At 42.2% G+C, this 22,785-nt stretch overlaps 1 protein-coding gene across 5 annotated transcripts in view; it reads left to right on the top strand.

Annotated features, from left to right (window-relative positions):
• Positions 1-1,474: 1,474 nt before the first annotated feature.
• Positions 1,475-22,785, top strand: part of LOC307015041 (multidrug resistance-associated protein 1-like) — a 101,206-nt gene continuing 79,895 nt past the window's right edge. For 3 of the 5 annotated variants that reach the window (XM_079643386.1, XM_079643388.1, XM_079643387.1), the window contains exons 1-2: positions 1,475-5,171; positions 6,275-6,493. In XM_079643386.1, the coding sequence (XP_079499512.1) occupies positions 4,846-5,171; positions 6,275-6,493 (545 nt within the window). In that variant the 5' untranslated portion in view covers positions 1,475-4,845. Of the gene's footprint in view, positions 5,319-6,274; positions 6,494-22,785 lie in introns of all 5 variants that reach the window. The other 2 variants (XM_079643390.1, XM_079643389.1) reach the window with 2 other exon arrangements.

The raw sequence follows: 22,785 nt of genomic DNA, 5'->3' as shown, positions 1-22,785 counted from the left end.
CCTGATGCTTTAGTGTCTCTGACACTTCCCAACGTCCCTGACGTTTTAGTGTCCCTGACACTTCAGTATCCCTGACACTTCCTAACATCCCTTACGTTTTAGTGTCCCTGACGTTTTAGTGTCCCTGACACTTCCTAACATCCCTGACGTTTTAGTGTCCCTGACGTTTTAGTGTCCCTGACACTTCAGTATCCCTGACACTTCCTACCATCCCTGACGTTTTAGTGTCCCTGACGTTTTAGTGTCCCTGACGTTTTAGTGTCCCTGACACTTCAGTATCCCTGAGACTTCCTAACGTCCCTGACGTTTTAGTGTCCCTGACACTTTATCGCATGCACATTTACAATAAATATTTCCTTTGCTCTCCCACAACAAACAGACAACTATATATTTTTACTTTACCTCCTCTTTTCATCCACCGACACTCACAGTTTTAACAGTCCTATCTCTACCTATGCAGGATTTTTGTATTAACAACAGGCTTCTGATCACCTTTGATTTTGGCCCTGTGAGTATTGATAGGAATCCAGAGGAGGTCCCCGCCGTCCTTCAGTCCTTTGGACTCGAAGTCGGAAGTTCCCAATCGTCTTTTTGGAATCACGTCGCATTCACCATTTTGTTGTGACACAGACAACCTCTAAGTTTAACTATTTATTATGAGAGCAAAATATATATATTCACTTGGCCAAGGACTCCGTCACGTCATAGAAACTACAGGCAGCAAAGCTGTAATCTGTAACCACTATTTCCGGAAAGAGCCTCGAACCTCCTGCGTGCATGCATTTTTATTACACATACACCAACAGCTGCACCTCCAGTCACCAGTCTGTCAAGCTCCTGAAGTTCGCAGACGACACCACACTCATCAGACTCATCTCTGGTGGAGCAGAAGATGTTCTTCCTGCTGCAGCTTAATAAATTGAATCTGCCAAAGATGATGATGGTGAACTTCTACACCTCCATCATGGAGTCCATCCTCACCTCCTCCATCACCATCTGGTATGCTGCAGCTACAGCCAAGGATAAGGGCAGGCTGCAGCGGGTCATCCATCCAAGTGATCGGCTGCAATCTGCCACCCCTCCACGACCTCCCGCCTCCTGAGGCGGGCAGGGAAGATTGTGGCCGACCCCTCCCACCCTGGACACAAACTGTTCACCCCCCTCCCCTCTGGCAGGAGGTCCATCAGGACCAGATCCTCTCGCCATAAGAACAGTTTATTCCCCTCTGCTACTGGCCTCATTAACAAGGCCCGGCCCCCCCACTGACACTTTACCTCAGCCACATCATAGACTATGCATTTCATTAATGCACGCAATATAAATGATAAATATATATATACATACATTTAATCCATATTCCATGTAAATATTGATATATTTAATGTTATTATAGTTTTCTTAAAATAGTTTTTTATCATTGTTTTATTTTATCATCCTTTCTTAAAATGTATCTTCTTTGACTGTGTTTATGTAGGCATCAAATACAACAAAGCCAATTCCTTGTACTTGGCAATAAACCAGGGTCTGATTCTGATTCTGAATTACCTAATGTATGATAAAAAGAGTGTTTTTTCTTCCTGTCAGTTTGGTGATCCGGGGGTACCAGCGCCCCCTACAGGCTGCAGACCTCTGGCCTCTGCAGGACCCGAACTCATCCATCGAGATAATGACCGACCTGGAGAAGTTCTGCACCCAAAACTGCACACAGCTGCAGTACGAAACCTTACATTTAGGAAGAAGGTGTATTTCTAAAGATATGCATGGTATACTGATTTCCGAAAAATGGGTTGTTCAGATTTCAGGATCTAGGAATCACCTGTCCATACTATGACTTATAACAAACTACTTTAATAAAAGAGTGGTACAAGTTAAACCTTTCTAAATATGATAGCAAGTTGGATAAAAAAGACTATCGACAGTCGACAATAAAATGTTAGGCATCATTTGAAAATAGATATTCAGAGTTTTTTAAAGCACATTAACGTGCCTCAAGTCAAAGACTACAATGTAAATTATTAATAAGGAAATAAAGCAGTCAGACATTATTTTCGGCAAAATGGCAAATTTGAGTTCCTTGAAGATCTACAGTGTAATTTGGGATAATGGGAAACCTTACTGTAAACAAAAAGCTGTTCTGTCATTCAATCTATTCAAAGAGGAAAGCTCACAGACAAACCTTGATCAATCGAGAGTTATATTTGTGTCATTAAATCAGTGGTACCGCAGATTATGCTTCAATAACGGGGTTCGTCTCTTTGAGGCATCCAGGGTGGACTTCATCTTCATTACTTGTACATTGGTCCGCAACATAATCTCCACTATTCCATTATACTCTGCTTCTTCTTGCACTATTTTTATAATTTATATTTAATTTTTGTATTGTTTTATAGGGTTGGATGTGGGTTGCATAATGATGTTGCATTGTTGGAGGAGCCATTTCTACACTGTATCTAGGGTGCATAGGACATTCAAACCTTTGAATCTTATAATAATAATAATACATGTAATTTCCAAGCGCTTTTTCAGATGCTCAAAGACGCTTTACAGTGGTGATAAAAAGAGATAAAATAGAATAAATATTAAAACAGCAACACATATTATAATAGAATACAAAAATATGAAATCTCTGATGTGTTGTGGAAGGGAGTTCCAGAGGGTGGGGGCAGCGATGGAGAAGCCTCTGTCCCCCCAGGTTCGGAGCTTGGTTCGTGTGGGGATAGAAAGGAGGTTCGCTTCTGATGAACGAAGGCTGCAGGAAGGGGTGTAGGTGTTGGATCAGGTCGGTGAAGTAGGGGGGGGGGGGCCTGGTTATTGAGAACTTTGTGTGTTACCAGGAGGATTTTGAAGTGTATTCGTTGACGGACAGGGAGCCAGTGCAGGTTTTGAAGGACAGGGGTGATGTGGTCTCTGGAGCGGGTGTGGGTGAGGAGGCGGGCAGCGCAGTTCTGGATATATCGCAGTTTATTTAGAATTTACACACTTACAGGATGCTGTTGCATTAGTCCAGTCTTGAAGTGATGAATGTGTGGATGAGGGTTTCAGCAGCCGGGAAGGAGAGTGAGGGGCGGAGGCGGGCAATGTTTTTTAGATGGAAGAAGGCAGTCCTGGTGATATGGTTTGTGTTTATCGAATTTGAGCTGGCTGTCAAAAATAACTCCAAGGTTGCAAATGTGAGGGGGTTAGAGTTATTGGAGCTGAGGTGGGATTTCAGTTGGGAGGCTACAACACGTTCGAGTCGTTTTGATTGGAAGGGGAGATTCGAGATGGGCCGGAAGTTGGACATGATGTCAGGTGTGAGTCCAGGTCTTTTCAGTATGGGTGTAACAGCAGCCAGTTTGAGACTGAGCCAGAGCAGAGGGAGGAGTTAATGATTGTGGTTATGAGTTGGGAGATGGGAGGTAGGCGTTCCCTGACACATTTTGTTGGTATGGGGTCCAGAGTGCAGGTGGAATTCATTCCAGCCATGAGGGAGGACAGTTGCATTGGGGTCACAGCGGAGAACCGGGATAGGGGCTGTGAGGTGGGGAGCCAGGAGGGGAGATGGGGAGTGCTGCTAAGGAGGTCAGGTTCCTATAAATGCTGTCGATTTTGGATTGAAAGAATGAGAGGAAAGAATTGCACTGTGCGGTTGTGAAGGATGGGGTGGCGTTGTCACAGGGTTTAAGGAGTGTGCTGATGGTGGAGAACCAAGCCTTGCGGTTGCTGGAGCCGGAGTGTATCAGTTGTGAGTAGTAGTTGGACCGGGCTGCTTTGAGTGCGTTATTGTACTGTTGTGGGTAGTCGTGTATGGAGATGAATTGTTAGAGTGGTTTTCTTATGAAGGCGTTCCAGTTGGCGTTTTTGTGATTTCATTTGGCGGAGTTCGGGGGTGTACCAGGGAGCTGAATGTGTGAAAGAGACAGTTTAGTTTTTTGGGGGGGCCAGTTAATTAGGACAGGAGGAGAGGGTGGTGTTGTAGTAGTCCACCAGTTGACATGGATTGTCAGGCGGAGGGGAGGGAAGGCAGACATCTTGCAGGTAATGCAGGCTGAGAGTGCTGAGGGAGACAGGGATTTAAGTTTTCTGAAGGTTATTGGGCGCTTGTGTTTTTGGATGGGGATATTAATGTCCATGGTGATGGGCAGGTGGTCGGAGATGTGGAGGTCGAGGCTGGATAGGTGGTGGGTGGTGAGACCAGTGGAGCAGACTAGGTCCAGGATGTGTCCACGGCTGTGTGTGGGGAAGTTGATGTCCTGTGTAAAGTTGAAGCATTGTAGAGTTTCCAGAAATTCAATGGCATATTTACTGGTTTGGTCATCAATGTGGATATTAAAATCCCCTACGAAGACCACAGATGGAGATATTGCGCATAGCTGGGTTAGAAGGTCAGAGAGGTCGGGAAAAAAAAGTGGGATTTTGTTTTGGAGGGCGGTAAATGATGGCTGTGACCAGGGGAGTGGGACCAGAGAGCTTGAATACCAGGTGCTCGAATGAGGGAATATCAGGGATGGAAATGGTGGTGGCTTTCATATCCTTCCTAAAAATAGCAGCAACACCATCACCCCGTCTTTGTGTACTCGGTTTGTCAAAATAGGTGAATCCTGATGGAGTGACTTGGTTTAATGAAAAATAGTCCAGAGGTTGTTGCCAGGTCTCAGTGAGAAAGAGGAAATCCAGGTCATTGTCCGTTATGAATTTGTTTAGAATGTGGCTTTTATTGTTCATGGAGCGGGTGTTGAGGAGGGCCGTTTTAGAGGGCGTTGCGTTGTGATTGGATGGCTGGACCGGGGAAGTGGTTGGAGATTGGTCAGATTCACATGTTGTTTGTTGTTGTAGTGGCGTAATGCGGAAGTGCGGCAGGACAAGATGGACGGGATGGAGTGTGGAGATGTAGAGTGGAAGAAAAACTTATGGCCAGAGCCTCTGTGTGGAGGCCGCCGTCCGCGGAGTAAACCCGTCTCCTTGAGGATGTCCATACAATCGGGAGGCAGGTGGTTATTCAGAGAGTGGAGGTCTGAAGCGGAGAAAAGCAGTGGCATGATTGGGGGGTGTGGTGCTAACACAGAGCTAGCTGTTGCTGGAAACCAGGGGCCGGATGACCGTGGCAGAAGAAGTGGTGTGAGCCCGGGTATAAGCCACAGGATAATCCACAGCATCACAGGAGGACGATGTCAGCGGTTTGCGGAGGAGAGGTGGGAAGGAGTGACTGACGTCCATGCGGAGAATGGATGCCGGGTGACTAGCCCACTAGCTTGCTAGCTAGCTTGATAGCCACTGGCCGATAAACACCTTGGAGGGAGGGCGTCAGCGGGGGAAGCCCGAGGAGGGGATGAGAGCAGGTAGGCTGACCAGACCGGGATGGAGAGACTCCGGTGAGACAAGCCGTGGAGCTCAGGTAGAGACGAGAGTATTCAGTTTATCGTTGTAGCCTCCGGATGGCTAAGGGTCTGCTAGCTAGCGAGCTAGGAACCGATGAGCCAGCAGGTTGGTGACAGCAGCGTGAAGTAACAAAAGTAGCGATTCGATATATCGATGTAATACAAAATGAGACTGATGTTAATCAACATTTAACTGTTGTTTTAGCCAGGCAACATTTTCTTTTCAAATCTGGACTGGAAACAATAAAACAAATAGGACTTAGGTGCTGGAGCGGCGGACAAGCAACGCCAGCGTCCATTTCAATAATGAATCTGATAACGAAATGCAGCATATCTGTTCTTACCCAATGACACTCACATCTGTGGAATGTCACACTGCGACCCTGATTCCTTCACTGTGATTGGTCGGTAAAGCTGCTGCTGGAATTAAACACATATCTTCTTCCTGAAACATATATGGATATATAGTGAACCATGTTAGAAGTTAAAGGTGGGGCAGGTAATTTCGGAGAAACCAGCTCGAGTGCGCTAGAATTGGAAAATACACAACCGGAGAAAATGTGCCACTTCCTTACGCCCTCCTCCAACACACACGTACGCGCACATGACCAATGAGGGCACAAGATAAGTTTTTGCACAAATGGAAGGTAGGTAGGCCATCCAGTTATTTTAGCCGGGCCGGCTAAAATGATTGGTCGTGCTTTTTACAGTATTACGGCTTCCACAGATGAAATTTATTTATGGATTTTTTGTGAAAGCGCTTAAGATATTCCCTGCTATCGGGATGTTAAGAGCATTCCATGGAATATAACAAAAAGTGTATCTCGAGCCGGTTTCTCAAACTGACCTACCCCACCTTTAATGTCTTCACTTCCAAAAGTTATCTGTACCAGTTTCTTTGTTCTAATGTTCTGCAGGGAAGAACCTGCTAATTCTGGACTGTCATGGTCCCGGCGCTCGGGTTCTGACTTGCCAACAGAAAAAACTCAGCTGCTGAGGAGAAGCAGGAAGAGGGAGGGCAACTGCATCTTCCTCATGCAGGCTCTGGGGCGACGCTTTGGGATGTACTTCCTGCGTGGGACACTGTGTCTCCTACTGCACGATGCCTTCATGTTTGCCGTGCCACAGGTACTCAGGTGGGTCAAGGGTTTGTTGTTTAATGTTGATATTGTTTATTAGGGCCCAAGCATGAGAGTGCTGGGACCCAGCGCTAGGACCCAGCGGTGTCCTTGCACGAATTGTGAGGAAACCTATTGGTCTTGATGAGAAGTCATATTATTATTCTTCTTCTCACGCGAGAGCGTGTTTTTGAGGCCCTTAGCATATTTAACGAAATTTGATACGCATGCTCTCGGGAGCATTAACTCTATTCTGACAGGTCATATAGTTTGAGGAATGTGGGCGTGGCCTAGGATGCATTAAATAATTTTGTTTGATTTGGAATGGGTAACGGACATGAAACCTCGTACACCAACACAGTCTCACTCCCTGATAGTCCAATAGCGACGCTTAGTCAGGATCCTTTGGCGTGCAGTTGTGACGCACCGAGTCCCCTTCAGCTTCATAAACGGACGCAAAGAGCTTAACGGAGAATTTTACACCCGGAAATAAGTATTCTCCTTACTGTCGATTGATTTTAAAGTGCACTACTCATCAACTCAAAAACGCCAGATTATCCTTGTTAATTACACAACATTGATTGGTTTAAATTGTGTACAATGGTTTTGTGTTTTATCCCCTTCGACTCTGAGAAACAAATAGTTGTATCAGAGTTTAGGATGGCCGAAGACACTACACTACCCATAATCCTCAGCTATCGTTTGAGACTACACCATGCGCTTTGCTCGATAAACCCCGTGATTAGTCCTCAAGCTCTGTGATTGGTTGACCTCTGACTGTATTACATATGAAAAGATAAAATCATCTTTATTCAGCTAGTGCTTGCTTTACTCTTTGAAAGTCATCACATAAATGCATTGTAATAAATGGTTCGGCTGCATTAAATATTACACATCTGTCATAGTTCTTTATTGATCTACAGAGATCGGGCCTCAGAATAGACCGGAAACTATTCTTTTATCGTTCTGTTTTAATTTCACTATAAAGTGAATAGTAATTGTGCTGTAAACTCATGTTTTGTGCTGGTTGTATGAGGGTTCAATTAATGGGGTTCAGTTTATGTGAGTGTGACTTTAAATCTGGGTGGAGATTCGCAGGGCTTATTGATATGTTATAGATAGAGGGGATAAATAAATGAACGTCATTGAGATTGAGGAATCAGGAGAGGCCATTAGTAAGTGTAATTATTATATTGAATGTGAATTAAGTTGTATGGGATATGTGTGATCCTGGTCGGTGTATGTTTTGGTCATTGGATTTTCTTTTCACAAATGGATATTAAAAAAAAAAAACGGCTGGATATTTAATTTTCGTTTTAAAATTGAAAAAGCAAAATTAAAATACAAGGCGTTTTTCTTTATCATGGTCAAAAAGGGATTTACCAAACTTTAAAAACGGGATGATTTTCATTTTCTACTTCTACTAAAAATCACGATAAAACAGAAACAAAAAAACTACCCTTTTTTCCTATTCTGCTACCGGAAGTTACCTCACATAATATGAGGTCCTTGGCACTCAGACTAGAGGGATCATTTTGTGATCATGGGGCATCACCCTTGTATACAGCATCAGGACAATATCATATGGAGTCAGACACTGGAAGTGTGCTGGAGGCGTTGACTGGGACTAATGGAAGGATGACGCTGATGAGACTGAAGAATCTGCGAGGAACGAATTAACGGCAGAGGAATAATCATATATTAAAAGACAGCAGCATCATAAGAAGGCAACCAGAGCGTGTCAGTGTGCTGAGGGATAGACCAGCTATCCAGGCCAGACTCTAAAGACTTTCCAAAGTGTAAAAATGCTGCTGCCGGAATATTGACTGGAAGTATTGCTGATATCATGTCTATCATCCTCTTAAAATACTCTGTCCAACAATATAAGTCTCATGAAGAAAGGTGTTTTAACGCTGACTCAAAATAGCAGAGAAACATGCATTCTTGTTCTCAGGAGGGGACATTGACAGAGGATTACTGGAAAAGTACACAGCAAATACTTCATATACTTGTGGGGGTAGTTTCAGTAGTAGAGTCCAACAGGATCAATATCACGAATAACTAATGGGAACAAAAAATAATTCCCTCATCAAACTTAGCAGAAGTGGCTTGATGTTGTTCTCAGCAGGGGACTTTGACAGAGTATTTCTCAAAAAATACACAGTAAAAGTACTTCAATGTATTGTTAGTAGTAGGCTAACTAATACAAAGTCAAACGGTATCAATTTCATTAAGAACTAATGGCAAAATTGTATTTTTATCACATTACACTACTATAGGAGCCATATGTTAAAATGTATAGTTTGATATATTTGAATATTATAATCCTTTGTTGTTCGTGCTATTATATAATTTATTTGAACCAGCCGTGTGAAATTGACGGCATAGACGTCCGCAGCTGTTTGTGATTACGAGACGTTATAGCCGACGGCAGCTGCTGGTGATTGTGTGTGTGTGTGTGTGAGAAGGAGAAGGAAGCAAAGAGCAACATCGTTTTTTGAGCTGAGAAATATATTTCTTTGTATTTGATACCTTTTGTCCAAGTAAAGAGTCAACTATCCTGAGACGTATCTTGTCCGAGTCAAGCTTATTTGCTACCTGTGAATCGAATTTTGGATTACTGGAACTACAATTACATTACATTGCATTTAGCTGACACTTTTATCCAAAGCGATTTACAATAAATGCATTCGACCAAGAAGATACAAACTAGAAGAAAACAGAATCATATAAATACATTAGATTAGATTATAATCTTTAATGACCACACAGCCAGGCTGGTGGAATTCGTGTTCAGTGCAAAGTATGCCAGCTTTTTCCATACAATTCAACAGACAATAAAAAGTACAGCACAGGGCAAAGACATACATCATGACATATATACATAAATTCAAGGTGTGGTGGATTTTGATTGTTCATTGGGGTTATTTAGAGTCCATTTAATGTCCGTATTGCAAAGAGGAAGAAGCTGTTTTTTAAGCGGGTGGTTTTGGTCGACAGTGACCTGTAGCGCCTCCCTGAGGGCAGAAGTTGGAAGACAGCTGTTCAGAAATGATTATCTTTGCCCTTGTGACAATTCATTGGTGGTGAAGTGATTCGAGTGATGGAAGGGGACTGCAGGTGATTTTTGATGCTTTATTGATGATACGTTGAAGTTTATTCCGGGAGTGGGTGTCTGAAGTGCTGTACCAGACTGTGATGGATGATGTGAGGATGCTTTGGATGATGGCTGTGTAGAACTGGATTAAGAGGTGTTTCCTCACTCTGTATTTCTTGAGCTGCCGCAGAAAGAATAGCCTTTGGTTGGCTTTTTTTATAGATGTGGTCTGTTTTGGTCTTCCATTTGAGGTTATTGCTTATGTGAGTGCCAAGACATTTGAGAGTGTTTGTGGTGGAAATTAGTTTGCCGGAGATAGATAGAGGTGATTTGGGCTGTGGCTTTCGCCTGAAGTCAATGATTATTTCTTGGGTTTTTGCTGTGTTAAGTAGGAGGTTGTTTTCTGAGCACCAGGTGACTGCTTGATGGATCTGATTGAGGTATTGTGTTTCAGTATTATTTGAGATGAGTCCTGTTATTGTTGTGTCATTTGCATATTTATATATGTTGACTGTGGGGTGCTCAACCTCAACAAGTTTCATAGAGCCAAAACATTTAAAGTGCTACTCAACTAGCTTTAGATAAGCCAGTCCTTAGTTAGTATATAAGTGCATTGTTAGTAATTGTATTCCTCGAAGTGGAGTCGAAAGAGATGAGTTTTTAGTCTGCGCCGCAAGATGTGTAAGCTTTCTGCTGTCCTGATGTCAATGGGGAGCTCATTCCACCATTTTGGAGCCAGGATAGCAAACCCACGTGTTTTTTGCTGATGGGAACTTGAGTCCCCCTTGCAGTGCGGGTTCAGCGAGCTGTTTGGCTGATGCAGAGCGGAGTGCACGTGCTGGGGGTGTACAGTTTAACCATGTCCTGGATGTAGGAAGGGCCAGATCCATTCACAGCATGGTACGCAAGTACCAGTGTCTTGAAGTGGATTCTAGCAGTTACTGGAAGCCAGTGAAGCAAGCGGAGGAGCGGAGTGGTGTGGGAGAATTTAGGAAGGTTGAAGACCAGACGAGCAGCTGCCTTCTAGATGAGCTGCAGAGGTTGGATGGCACATGCAGGTAGACCAGCCAGGAGGGAGTTGCAGTAGTCTAGACGAGAGCCTGAACCACAAGTTGCGTCGCTTTCTGGGTCAGGAGGGGACGTATCCTCCTGATGTTGTAAAGAGTGTATCTGCAGCAGCGGGTTGTGGCAGCGATGTTTTCAGTGAAGGACACTTTCTTATCTAGGGTCACACCCAGATTTCTTGCAGTCTGAGTCTGGGAAACGACAGAGGGGCCGATGTTGATTGTTAGGTCAAATTTCAGACTTGATCTGACAAATAAAGTAATATCTTATCGTAGGTCAAGGGTAGGACACTCTTTTCCCGGAAGAAAAAGCAGCTCAGTCTTGTCAAGGTTGATCTTGAGGTAGCGAGCAGACATCCAATGAGAGATGTCTGCTACAAGCAGAGATGCGTGCGGTGACCTGGGTCTCTGAGCGGGGAAATTAATAAATTAATTGGGTGTCGTCAACGTAGCAATGGTATGAAAAACCATGCGGGCTAATGACCGATCCGAGCGAGATTGTGTTCAGAGAGAAGAGGAGGGGACCAAGGAGAGCCCTGAGGGACCACACGAGGTGTGGAGCGGGTTTAGAGAGAGGTTAGAAGTAGTGCAGTTCCTTGAGAAAATGAGATTAAGGACATTGACAGCTTTATGAGTTGGTGGGGATGGAGACAGTGATAAAGCAAAGGTGGTTAACAGAGATGTTAGTTCAGATATCTTCCCTGTGTGGAGGTTGAAGTCTCCGAGAAGTACAGTGGGAGGGCCAGATTCCGGGATGTGTGAGAGGAGATGATCTAATTCCTCCAAGAAGTCTCCCAAGGCGTCTGGTGGACGGTAGAGAACAACAATGGTTAATTGTATAGGATGGGTTACAGTAACGGCATGGAATTCAAAGGTTGAAGGAGTGAAGTTAGGTAGCTTGAAGAGGGAAAAGCTCCATTTGGGATAGAGCAGGAGACCAGTGCCACCTCCTCTGCCAGTGGGTCTGGGTGTGTGGGTGAAGGAATATGCTGTGGAGAGAGCTGCTGGGGTGGATGTATTGGATGGAGTAATCCAGGTCTCAGTGAGAGCAAGGAAATCCAGAGACTGCAGGGAAGCGTAGCCAGAAATGAAGTCAGCCTTAGGAACAGCAGACTGGCAGTTCAACAGGCCACCTGTAACTAGATGTTGGATCTCAGTGGAGCATGTGGGATAGACACGGTTCGTACGGGTGCTTGAAATCCTTGAAAATGCTTGAAATTTGACGTGGTGTTTTCAAGGTTGGGAAAGTGCTTGAATTTTGGGAATGGTGCTTGAAATTGAGATAAAGTGCTTGAAAGTGTAAATGCTTTACTTTTACAATAAATTGCTGTCTGACTGAATAGTTTGCTTTTTAGATTAAAATAAAATAATTGCTTCGCTTCTACATAAAACAACTCCGCTGCGGCCTTCCCGCGCTATGCGCGCGACCTGCAAGTGTTTGTGTTACGTGTGACCTGGGCATTCTGATGAGAGTGATAGATGACAGACAGTATGCCAGGAGGTTGCAGTTTCAACGAGCGTTGGCTAGCAGAAGACAAATACAAGCCATGGCTAAGACGAGGGTCAAGCCCACGAGTAGCCTCCTGCAAAGTTTGCAAAAATAACGATGCGAGAGTCTGCGCTGACGAGCCACACGAAAGGTACGCCGTAGTAGAGCATTTTAGATTAGGCTAACGTTGCATGTTACGTTTGTTTAAGCTAACGTTAGCAAGCTGAATAGCGAACTCGATTGAGGAATAATAATAATAATTGCAAGGGACAATCATTTCAGAGGAGCGTACCTATGTTATGTGCGTTAGTCGCCATCGTGTGGTGTTTAGAGGATGAAGCACTCACGGCATTTCGTGTTATAGTCACGAAATATAATCTATTGATTCGACACAGAGGGATTTTGAAAGCAATGTATTTCTACTGGTAGTATGTTTCGTGCCTAAACCAAATGTGACTTGCTCTATCGAAATCAGTCACATTGACCCGAAGACACATTTTCGTTTGTATTACTGGTCTGGGGGAAGCTCACGAGTGTCATTGTGTATTTTTGCGTTTGTGTACCGGGGAAACACTTACAAGAAACACCGGCTGTTGTTATGCTTGCTGTGATGTTACATTAGTCCGTTCTCTGCTTGTAATTATGCCGTTACAAGCTTCAAAGTTGTATTTATAATCTGAATTTGCCGAAACAAGTTTAATATTGTGAAAGCCAATACTTTGTTTATTTGAAAACAGATGAAAACAAACTGTCTTTTATATAAAATTGAAGTATTATACACAGTGCTTGAATTGGAATAAAAAAGGTGCCAGTACTCTAAATCAGCAACAAGTATTTGGCACAAAGTCATAGTATATCCTATAATGCTGGTGGGTTTGTCTCTTTACTGTATATTTTAGAAAGGCTCACTGTACTTAAACAAAAGGACTCAGGGTGCATCTGAGATTAGAGGGGGTGCAGTGGTAAAGTGCTATTTTTATAAGTGGGGAGTGGACCTGACACCCTCTAGTCTAGGGGGGGTCCGGGGGCATGCTCCCCCGGGATTTTTTTTTTTTAAATATTGAAGTTAGATGCATCAATCTGGTGCACTTTGAGAGCAAAATGAAGAGATATATGGATACCTCTCAACATCCATAATGAAACAACTGTAAACAGATTTACTTTTTCTTTATGGATATAAAAGAAAGTAAAGCTTGACTCCTACTGGCTGGTTAAATGACTCCTCGTCCCTGAGGCCACTACCAGTTTTTTGTGCCATTTTGCTGGATTTATTTGTCAATAGCGTTGCTGCACAAAGTGATAGCAAAAAAATTGCAACTCTATTTGGGAACAGTGGGGCCGGGCCTCAAATCCTATAGGGGGGTCCGGGGGCATGCTCCCCCGGTAAGATGTTTTTTTAAATGTTGGACTTAAATGCATCAATCTGGTGCATTTTGAGGGGATAATAAAGAGACTACACCCATATGAAACAAAAATGTATACATTTAAATAATCATAAAATCATAAGTACATGGCCATAACCTATAACATACAATATCCAATATGAAAAAACATTGAAACTTGTTTATTTATTTGTTTTTGGTTCATTTATAGTTGTGAGTGTGTCTGGGCTCCTGAATCGGCCTCTCCTGTCTCCCTCCTCTCCCCCCTGCTCCTCTTTGAGGCAACAGCAAAGACTAGTTTTAGCTCTCAACAAGTTTATCTTACCTTTTTTCACCTAGTTAACATTTTGTTTGTATTATTCATGCATATTTTACTAATCACTACCCCCTCAAATGGAAATATGTGTTTACATAAATGGTGACCGAACCGTTTGAGACCCACTGAGATAACTTAAACTAAGTTAACTATCTAAAGACTCAGAGAGTAATTTACCTCACCAGAGCTGTAGTTTTCAGCCTCTTAGTCTGACAGCAAAGGACTCTCCCTCCACCTTGTTGTTGAAACAGCTCCTTATATCCGTTAGCGCAGCTAGCTAGCACCAGATGCTAACAACAATACACGTAACCGGTGCGCGCGCTTTCTCGCTCGCTCGCGCCAGACATACACCAACACACACCCTCCCGAGCTTGAATGACACACAGAGACCAATCGAGGGCATTAGTATGATCTGTATGAAAGTGGCAATGTCGGCAGGCCACGTCATGTAGACAGCCAGTCACCCTCTGTGAGGCAGAGTCAGACCCACATTTGCGCTGCGTTGCGTTTACAATATATACGTATATTGCCGGCGGCTGAGTACCGGCATTTTACTGAGTACCGGCACCTTGCCGGTACCACATGGGTAAAAATCAGAAGTGCCGGTACTGCGTACCGGTGAGTACCGGCCCATTTCAAGCACTGATTATACAAGTAAAACTACATTTTGCTTTAATCCCATGTAATTGTAGAATGAACACAGTCTTCCTTTGAATATAAGTCAGGTGTCTTGAGTAGTCAAAATTACCTACAAATCATTGTACACATTTGTAAATATTATTTTCCACTTGTTACCATTGTGAGTCTATTTTTATGCAGCTCTGCGTGATTTTGTGGCTACAATTCAGGCTAATACGCTACCAGAGGTGGAATAAGTACTCAGATATTGTACTAGAGTAAAAGTACAAGTACTCAGATCTTGTAGTGAAATGATAAGTACTCAGATCTTATACTTAGTAAAAGTAGAAGTACCAGAGTGTAGGAATACTCTGTCACAGTAAAAGTCCTGCATTCAAAATGTTCCTCAAGTGAAAGTAGAAAAGTATTCTCATCAAAATATAGTGAAAGTAGCGACAGTAAAAGTAGTCATTGTGCAGATTGGTCCATTTCAGAATAATATATGTGATATGTTTTATAATGATTGATCATGAAAGTGTTCTCAAAGCTGGTAAAGGTGCAGCTAGTTTGAATGACTTATACTGCAGGGTAGCTTGTGAATTTACTCCAGGTGCAACTAAAGTCTGATTTAACACTTGATCATATTTCACATCATTCATCCACATCTGTGAAGTAACTAAAGGTATTAAATACATGTAGACGAGCCAAAGTACACCATTTACCTCTGACTTATGTTTACTGACAACCTAAAAGTACCTCAAAAATAGTAATCAATAATGTATTGAAAAGTTATTTGGCTGATTGTTTTATATTGGCTCAGCCAGGTTATATGGGAGGCCCAGTCTAAGTACAGATCACTATTTTTGAAATATTAAACTTAGTTTTCTTTTCTTAAATTTTTCTTCCTCGTGTAGAAGGCTATCACGAAACACACATTTGGTTGTTTATAGCATAAAGAACATCTGATTTAATTTGAGGTAGGGAAATAATCATTTGAGTATGTGTATATAAATATGTAATTTACAACAGCTGGAAGATGCTTGAAAAGCTGGAAAATGCACCTTGAAAATGCTTGAAAAGTGCTTGAATTTGACTTTGGAAAAGGTGTAAGAACCCTGGATAGACGAGAGCAGGCTGGTTATTGCGATTAGGAGATGCATGGGGACAGTAATAATTGCGAAAAGACACATGAAGAGGAATGGAGAATATATACATGTTTTTAGCAAGAGTGGATATAAACACCAACGATACTTAAAGTAGGATTTACACCCTATTTGCATCCCTCGTGACTCCAACAGGACTCTATTGTCTTTGTCTATCTCACGCTGAATCTGACGCTCCTGGAAAGTGCTACCTAAAATGGACACCTGATTGCTGAGTCGTCACAGCTGTGGGGCCAAGCCCCTTTAATTAGTTAACTCTCTGCAGCTGATGGGCCTCAATAGGAAATCAAAACTGGCTCACTCCCGAGTTGTTAATGAAACTTTTTAGTGGCACAATAGTTTAAAATTACATTAAACCCTAAGTTATAAAGTTATGAGTTTAACCCTTAATACAGTTACCCCTACTCAATAAAGCTCTTAGTATTCTACAAATGTTTAGATCAAAATTAACCCTAGCAGCAAGTATCACTCATCAAAGATAGCAGAAAAAATGCATTATGTACTATGGAGGGGATTTTGACAGAGGATTACTCACAAAGTACACAGTAAAAGTACTTCACTTCATTTCTGCTAGCAGTCAAACTAATACCGAGTCCAACAGTGTCAGTTTTATTAAGAAGTTGTGGTAAACAATATTTGTATCACTCATTGAATATAGCGGGGAAAAAAATGAAGAGCTGCTGATTTGAAAAAAACAAAAACAAAAAAACAACAAAAAAACAAACTCAACTGACTGATGGCTGAGGTGGCCTGGTGCCAGAAAGCCACAAGTGGGACAGAGAGTATGTTTGTGTGGGACAATGTGGGACATGTAAATGCAATGTTGACGCGTGAACTGTCAACGGGGGGTGGAGAGACACTATGGACGTCACGCTCGTGAACTGTAAACGGGGGGTGGAGAGACACTATGGACGCTCGTGAACTGTCAGCGGGGGGGTACCCTGTGGACCTCTGTCGCCTGTCAGCGCAACTTACATGATGCCGTTTAAAACATATCATAATAAAGGGCGGTGACGGCTGTCAGCAAACCGTGCCGGTGTTGTGTCAAATGATGCACCCCCGTCGTGAAATGCACCCCCTGGCCGGCCATAAAAAGCACCCCCCCCAAAAAAAAGATGCTTCTATTAATCCCACCCTCAAGCACTTTGGAGGGTATAGTTGTAGGACTAGTACCAATAAATGGAGCAAGTTTCATGTATGTGACACGTTTATTGTCAGAGATAGCAAGGGGTGCATATCGTGGCAACCAGGCTGTTTAAGCACCACCCAAAATAAAAATAATTATATTAATCCCACCCTCAAGCAATTGATGTAAAAGTAAACAATACATTGTAAAACACAAGCACAAGTATACAGACAGGACGTCATAATTAAATAAAAACATATATTAAATAAAAATGTAACTGAAAAATAAGTGACGAATGAATGCAAAATCCAGGATTCGACAACCCAACCATCAAAAATACAATATAGAATAGCGGACTATACGTTCAAATGCGCGTTCCCGTGTCAAGGGGTGCATTTCACGACGGGGGTGCATCATTTGACACAACACCGGCCTTTCTCCGCATTTGATTTATGTCATAAATCAGATTTTAGAAAAGCGTTTTAGCCAATCAAAATGAAATATGTGGGACTTCGTCTCAATTTGCGGGACGCACCAAAAGTCGTGAAAATGCTGTGCAGTACCGCACAAAGCGGGACATCTGGTCACCCTAGACACGGCGGAGTTTACCGCAGTGCAGAATCGCTGTAGGCCTATAGTTTAAATCTCCTAACAATGTTGTCCATTTTAGACATAGGCCTATTATATTTACAGCCCTTTAATAACATTCATTTTCTGGGCCTAATATGTGTCTTGGCTGTTTGATTTTTTTTTTTTTTTTAATGAACTAGACAGCTGGGTCATGTTAAGACCATCTTTTCTGTGTTGCTGTGGGTTTTCCCCATCGCTTTTGTGTTACAAATATCAAAACAATATATGTGTGGTCGTCTGTGGAGAACCGGAAACAGCAGTATATTGTGTTGTGTTAACCAGGGGCGTCGCCTGGACCTGAAAACATTTGGGGCTTAGCCCACAGTGGCTACAGTGGAATTTTCTACTGTAACACTCCCCACACGCACACACACAGTACACCCGCGACGGTTACAATGAAGGCTCGATAATCAGCTCACGGCATATAGGCAGGGGTAAAGTGCTATTTTTTTATGAGTGGGGGGCGGACCTCACCTCCTCTAGTTAAAAGCATCAATCTGGTGTACTCTGAGAGCAACATTAAGAGATCTATGGATACATCTCTCAACACATTAGATTACATTTCATTTTAGCTGACGCTTTTATCCAAAGCGACTTACAATTATCAATTACAGGGAAATTCTCCCTGGAGTAACTAAGGGCTAAGTGCCTTACTCAAGGGCACACTAGTGGTGGTGTTCCAGGCGGGAAAACCCATATGAAACAGAACTGTAAACAGATTTTCTTTTTCTTTATGGATATTTTACAAATCACTCCCCTTTTAAACTCTATTCTTGTTTTACTGCCATACTGTATAGTAGATTTCCTAACTGTTTTTCCTTTATTCTCTTATTTTTTTTATAACTATAATGATCATATGAAGGTGTGCCGCGGAGATAATCTTTTGAATAATTTGTGACCAAACCGTTTGAGACCCACGGAGATGACTTAGACTAAAGTTAACTATCTAAACACTCAGAGAGTCCTTTGTTTAGCTCACCTGAGCCTCTCAGCCTGTCAGCAGAGGACCCTCCTCCAACTTGTTGTGGAACAACAGCTCCTTCTGTCCGTTAGTGCAGCTAGCTAACAAGATGCTAACAAAACGGCCCCTGCTGGCACCGGTCCCCCTCTCCCCCTCTCCCCCTCTCCCCCTCTCTCCCGCTCCCCCTCTCCCCCTCTCTCCCTCTCTCCCTCTCTCCCTTCTCTCTCTATCACACTAAATGCGCTATTACCACACACACTCAGAGAGCTCCAACAAGCCGTTTAGGACAGAGAGTGAATACACATACTATACAGAGATGCTGTATGAGAAACCAATGTGAGTTTGGAAAATTGCACAGTATAAATCTATTTTAGTATACCTCAACAATGGAATTATGATCAGTAGAAATGGCCATGACATGGGACCTTTAATGTCTTTCATTTTGGTAAAGCACTTTGAATTGCCTTGTGTTGACCGCTAAATGCCGGGATAGCATCAAGCTAGCAAATCCTGCATTAGCCTCACATCAACAGATGTAGACAGAACAATCAATTATCCTGAGCTAATTTACTGAATAAACCAACTCACATCTCCTGTCTTTTTTTTCACCCAACTCATTAGACTATTCTTCTGCTGGTGTTTAATTGTTGTTTTCTGTCAAATTCAATACTGTAGTTCAAAACCGTGGTACCTGCTCACCATCTGTGAGCTACGTTCGTTGTCGCGTTTGCGCAGGTCCACCTGGGCAGGCTGTGTGTGTCCTTCTCCTCCGTGACGATAACGGCTTGAGGTTAAAAAATAATAATAAACTAGTTTGAACATAGGGAACATAGTCTAACAACAGTTAGCTTTTGTTAATTTTACCTCAAGCCAAACTTGTGAGATTTGTTTCTGAAATCCCTTTCTCTTAAAGTGAATAAATAAAACAAACAAACAATGGAGCTTACCCTAAAACTAACCACTGGATTGCTTGTCTATGACCTAGTCCATAAATGAGGTAAGGGTGGGAACAATCAAACGCACCCTCCCAGGCACTGCGTGTTAGCAAAGTGCAACTGGGATTTTGAAGAGGAAGATATGCTTGGTCGATTCTTAATAAAAAAGAAAAACCAACAAATTGAGCACTTGAGTTTTCATTAGCAGCGCCTAGCTACAGCTGCGGAGCTTCGGTCAATACCACTAACAGTCTATTTCCTTAAAATGGTACATATTGCTGAATCTATATTTTCATCTTCAGGGCCCAGGAGTTCAAAACTTTTAATCCCTATTTGATAAAATCAGATTTGGATTTTGGGGAGTTCAAAACCAAAAAACAGGATTAGGATGACTTTGATATCCGATCAAATCAGGAAATCCAATCAAAGCTTTAATCTGGATCAAATCTTCAAAACGGGTAGTTCAAACCGACAACACAGGATTGGGATCAGTTTGATCCCAAAAAATTGGATTACCCTGATCCCACCATAGGGGTGGATTTCCAGTGGATTATCAGAGCAAAATGTACTGTACAATTTATTTTAAAATATGTTTCAATTTAAATAAGATGGCAACGTTTGTTAACTGAAATAATACACACTTTTTAGCCTTCATGGGAAATACATTTTATTTTTCCCATTTTTGCTCACGTTTGTGGTGGCCTATTTGTTTTTCAACCAAATGTTGATGACATAAATGTTGATGCTCATAAAAGTGTAACAGCAAAGATTGTCAATCAAAAATGTAATTTAGATTAAAGTAAAAATATCTTAAACAAAAAAAAAGTCCATCATCTGTCATCACCTTTCAAATAAAAAATATATAATTAGACATTATAGATGTCTCTGCAATGTGGTCTCTTGTCTTCCTTGTATTATTTTTCATATCCACTAGATGGCGATCGGTAGGATTAAAGCACTGATATTCAGGATCTAGTCATCTTGAAAAATCGTTATCTGGATCAGGCTGATCCTATCCTGAATTGCTTTGAACTCCAGGGACAACATTTGGCCGACTTGTCTGATCCTGGATCACAAAAAATGGGATTTCAAAATCTGATCGGATCTGAGTAGTAATATTCATCCCGCTTTCGTCTCATTAATATGCATAAACAAGTGACAGGTCACACCTCCCCCCATTATGCAAATGAGCTAAGTTCCGCCTCCCCTTTGATCGAGGTGTGAGATCTCAAGTAGGTGTGATATCCCAAGTAGGTGTGAGATCCGTCGATAGGAGGGGGTTGATGTGTATTCACAGGTGTGAAAAGCCCCCACTGTTGCGCCTTATGGTGTATCATAAAAAATGTTTCAATCACATTAGTATGCATAAAAAGTGACAGGTGGGCCCGCCCCCAAGTCTATTAAAACTAAAATGCCGCTTCCATAACATTAGTATGCATAAAAGTGACAGAAGGGCCCGCCCCAATTATGTGATGTCAGAAGACCGAGGGGGTGGAGTGAGATAAAAAAAAAAAGAGCCCCGTGCAGATAAAAAGTCAGTCATTTCCAATCATCAAGTCATCTTTCCAAAAAGAAAAAATGGCCAAGAGACGCCTCGATATGGGTTTAATCAGCGAGACACCTGTGACAACTTACCGCCATCCGTCCGGAGCGCCAATCAAGAAACGGATGCAGTATCTGTGCCGGGTTCAAACACCTCCGGTCGAAGATCTTGAAGAGAAATGGCTTCTGGAAAATGAACATGTTTGGGGATACGTATTCAACTATATGGCGAATGAACTGCATTTCTACAATCTGAAGAATGGAGAAACGTATGGACCCCACAGTGTTAAAGCGACGTTGACCTCAACAGATTGGGCTGTGTTAACTCTGGTGTCTTCCAGAGATCTCCACGCAACCATTGTATCGGAAGAAGTAGTGCATCAAGAAAATACTGTGAAACCAGCGGTGTACAAGATATTTGCAACCAAAAGCAAAGAAACGCAAACAAAAAGCGAGATCAGAGAAGAGTTTTCACCGTTACCCCCCAATGTGGAGGAAGAAGAAGGAAATATCCCCCCGCCGCCAGAAGTGAAAAGAGTCCTGACAAGCACCGTCTGGGAAACTAAAAGCGGACCATTTTCACGGATGATTGGATGATCCAAGGCGCTTCGGAGGCTTTTCTGCACAATCTCAAAAATTGTAGACGCCTCAAGGAGAGACTTGAAAAGATCCATGCCGAGTTGGATGGAGAAGAAGAAGACTAATAACCTGCGGTTGGTTGAAGCCAGGGATTTTTTCTTTTTCGATACATTGACTTTTTCTTTAAAGTAAAATAAAAATGGGGAACTACTATGCAAACGCTCCGTATATATTGATCAGAATGTAGTCAATACCCTTTTAATAAGTGTGGTGATGAGGACGATTGAAAACAGAGTGAATAGTGATCCCCGTGTAAACAGAATGGCTGAAGTTTGTAAACTAGAAGACATTTTGGATATCATTCGTTCTGGCAGTACTATTCCTGGTCATTGGGAAACGATTGTAAACGAAACATTTAAAGTGGTCCTGGAATCTTCATTTTCCGAAACATTCTGTAACATTACCGAAGAAATGAAACAAACATCAAAAGTGTATCATGTGCTCTCATTGTATGCTCTGTTTGTAGATGTAATGCATCTTTGTATCAAAAACAGCATACACATGAATATTTTGACTGAAGTGAAAAAACTCCATCATGATATTTCCAGTAATCTGGGGAATTCTAAACTGGAGACGGACCTGGGGATGTTACAATCAGTATAACTATTGATTTTGTGTGTGAAAATGTTTAAATGTAAATAGGACATTCTTTTTTTTAAATAAAAAAAAGTGTTTTTTACATTTTAAAAACTGTTGTCTTCATTATAGCAAGGGGAGCGTGTCTGATACATGTGTATTACAGTCCTTCACATGCACTGTTGTCTTCATTATAACAAGGGGAGGGTAACAGGGAAGATGTATGATACATGTGTATTGAAACGTGCGTATTATACCCCCACAGAAACACAGAAACATGGAAACACAGAAACACAGAAACACAGAAAACACTGAAACCACTGAAACACTGAAAAAACACAGAAACACTGAAACACCGACACACAGAAAGACCGAAACACAGAGACACAGAACTACAGAAACACAGAAACACAGAACCACAGAGACACAGAAACACAAAAACATGGAAACACAGAAACACAGAAAACACAGAAACACAAAAACACAAAAACACAGAGAAACATAGAAACACAGAAACACAAAAACACAGAAACACCGACACACCGAGACACAGAACCACAGAACCACAGAAACACAGAAACACAAAAACACAGAAACACAGAAACACAAAAACACAAAAACACAGAGAAACACAGAAACACAGAAACACAGAACCATAGAAACACAGAAAACACAGAAAACACAGAAACACAAAAACACAAAAACACTGAAACACCGACACACAGAAACACCGAAAACACTGAAAACACAAAAAACAGGCTTGTGTGCTAGT

This window comes from Notothenia rossii (genome assembly GCF_949606895.1).
Source record: "Notothenia rossii genome assembly, chromosome: 8".
Taxonomy (NCBI): domain Eukaryota; kingdom Metazoa; phylum Chordata; class Actinopteri; order Perciformes; family Nototheniidae; genus Notothenia; species Notothenia rossii.
The sequence above is the reverse complement of the archived record's forward strand: the minus strand, read 5'-3'. Positions and strand labels throughout refer to the sequence as shown.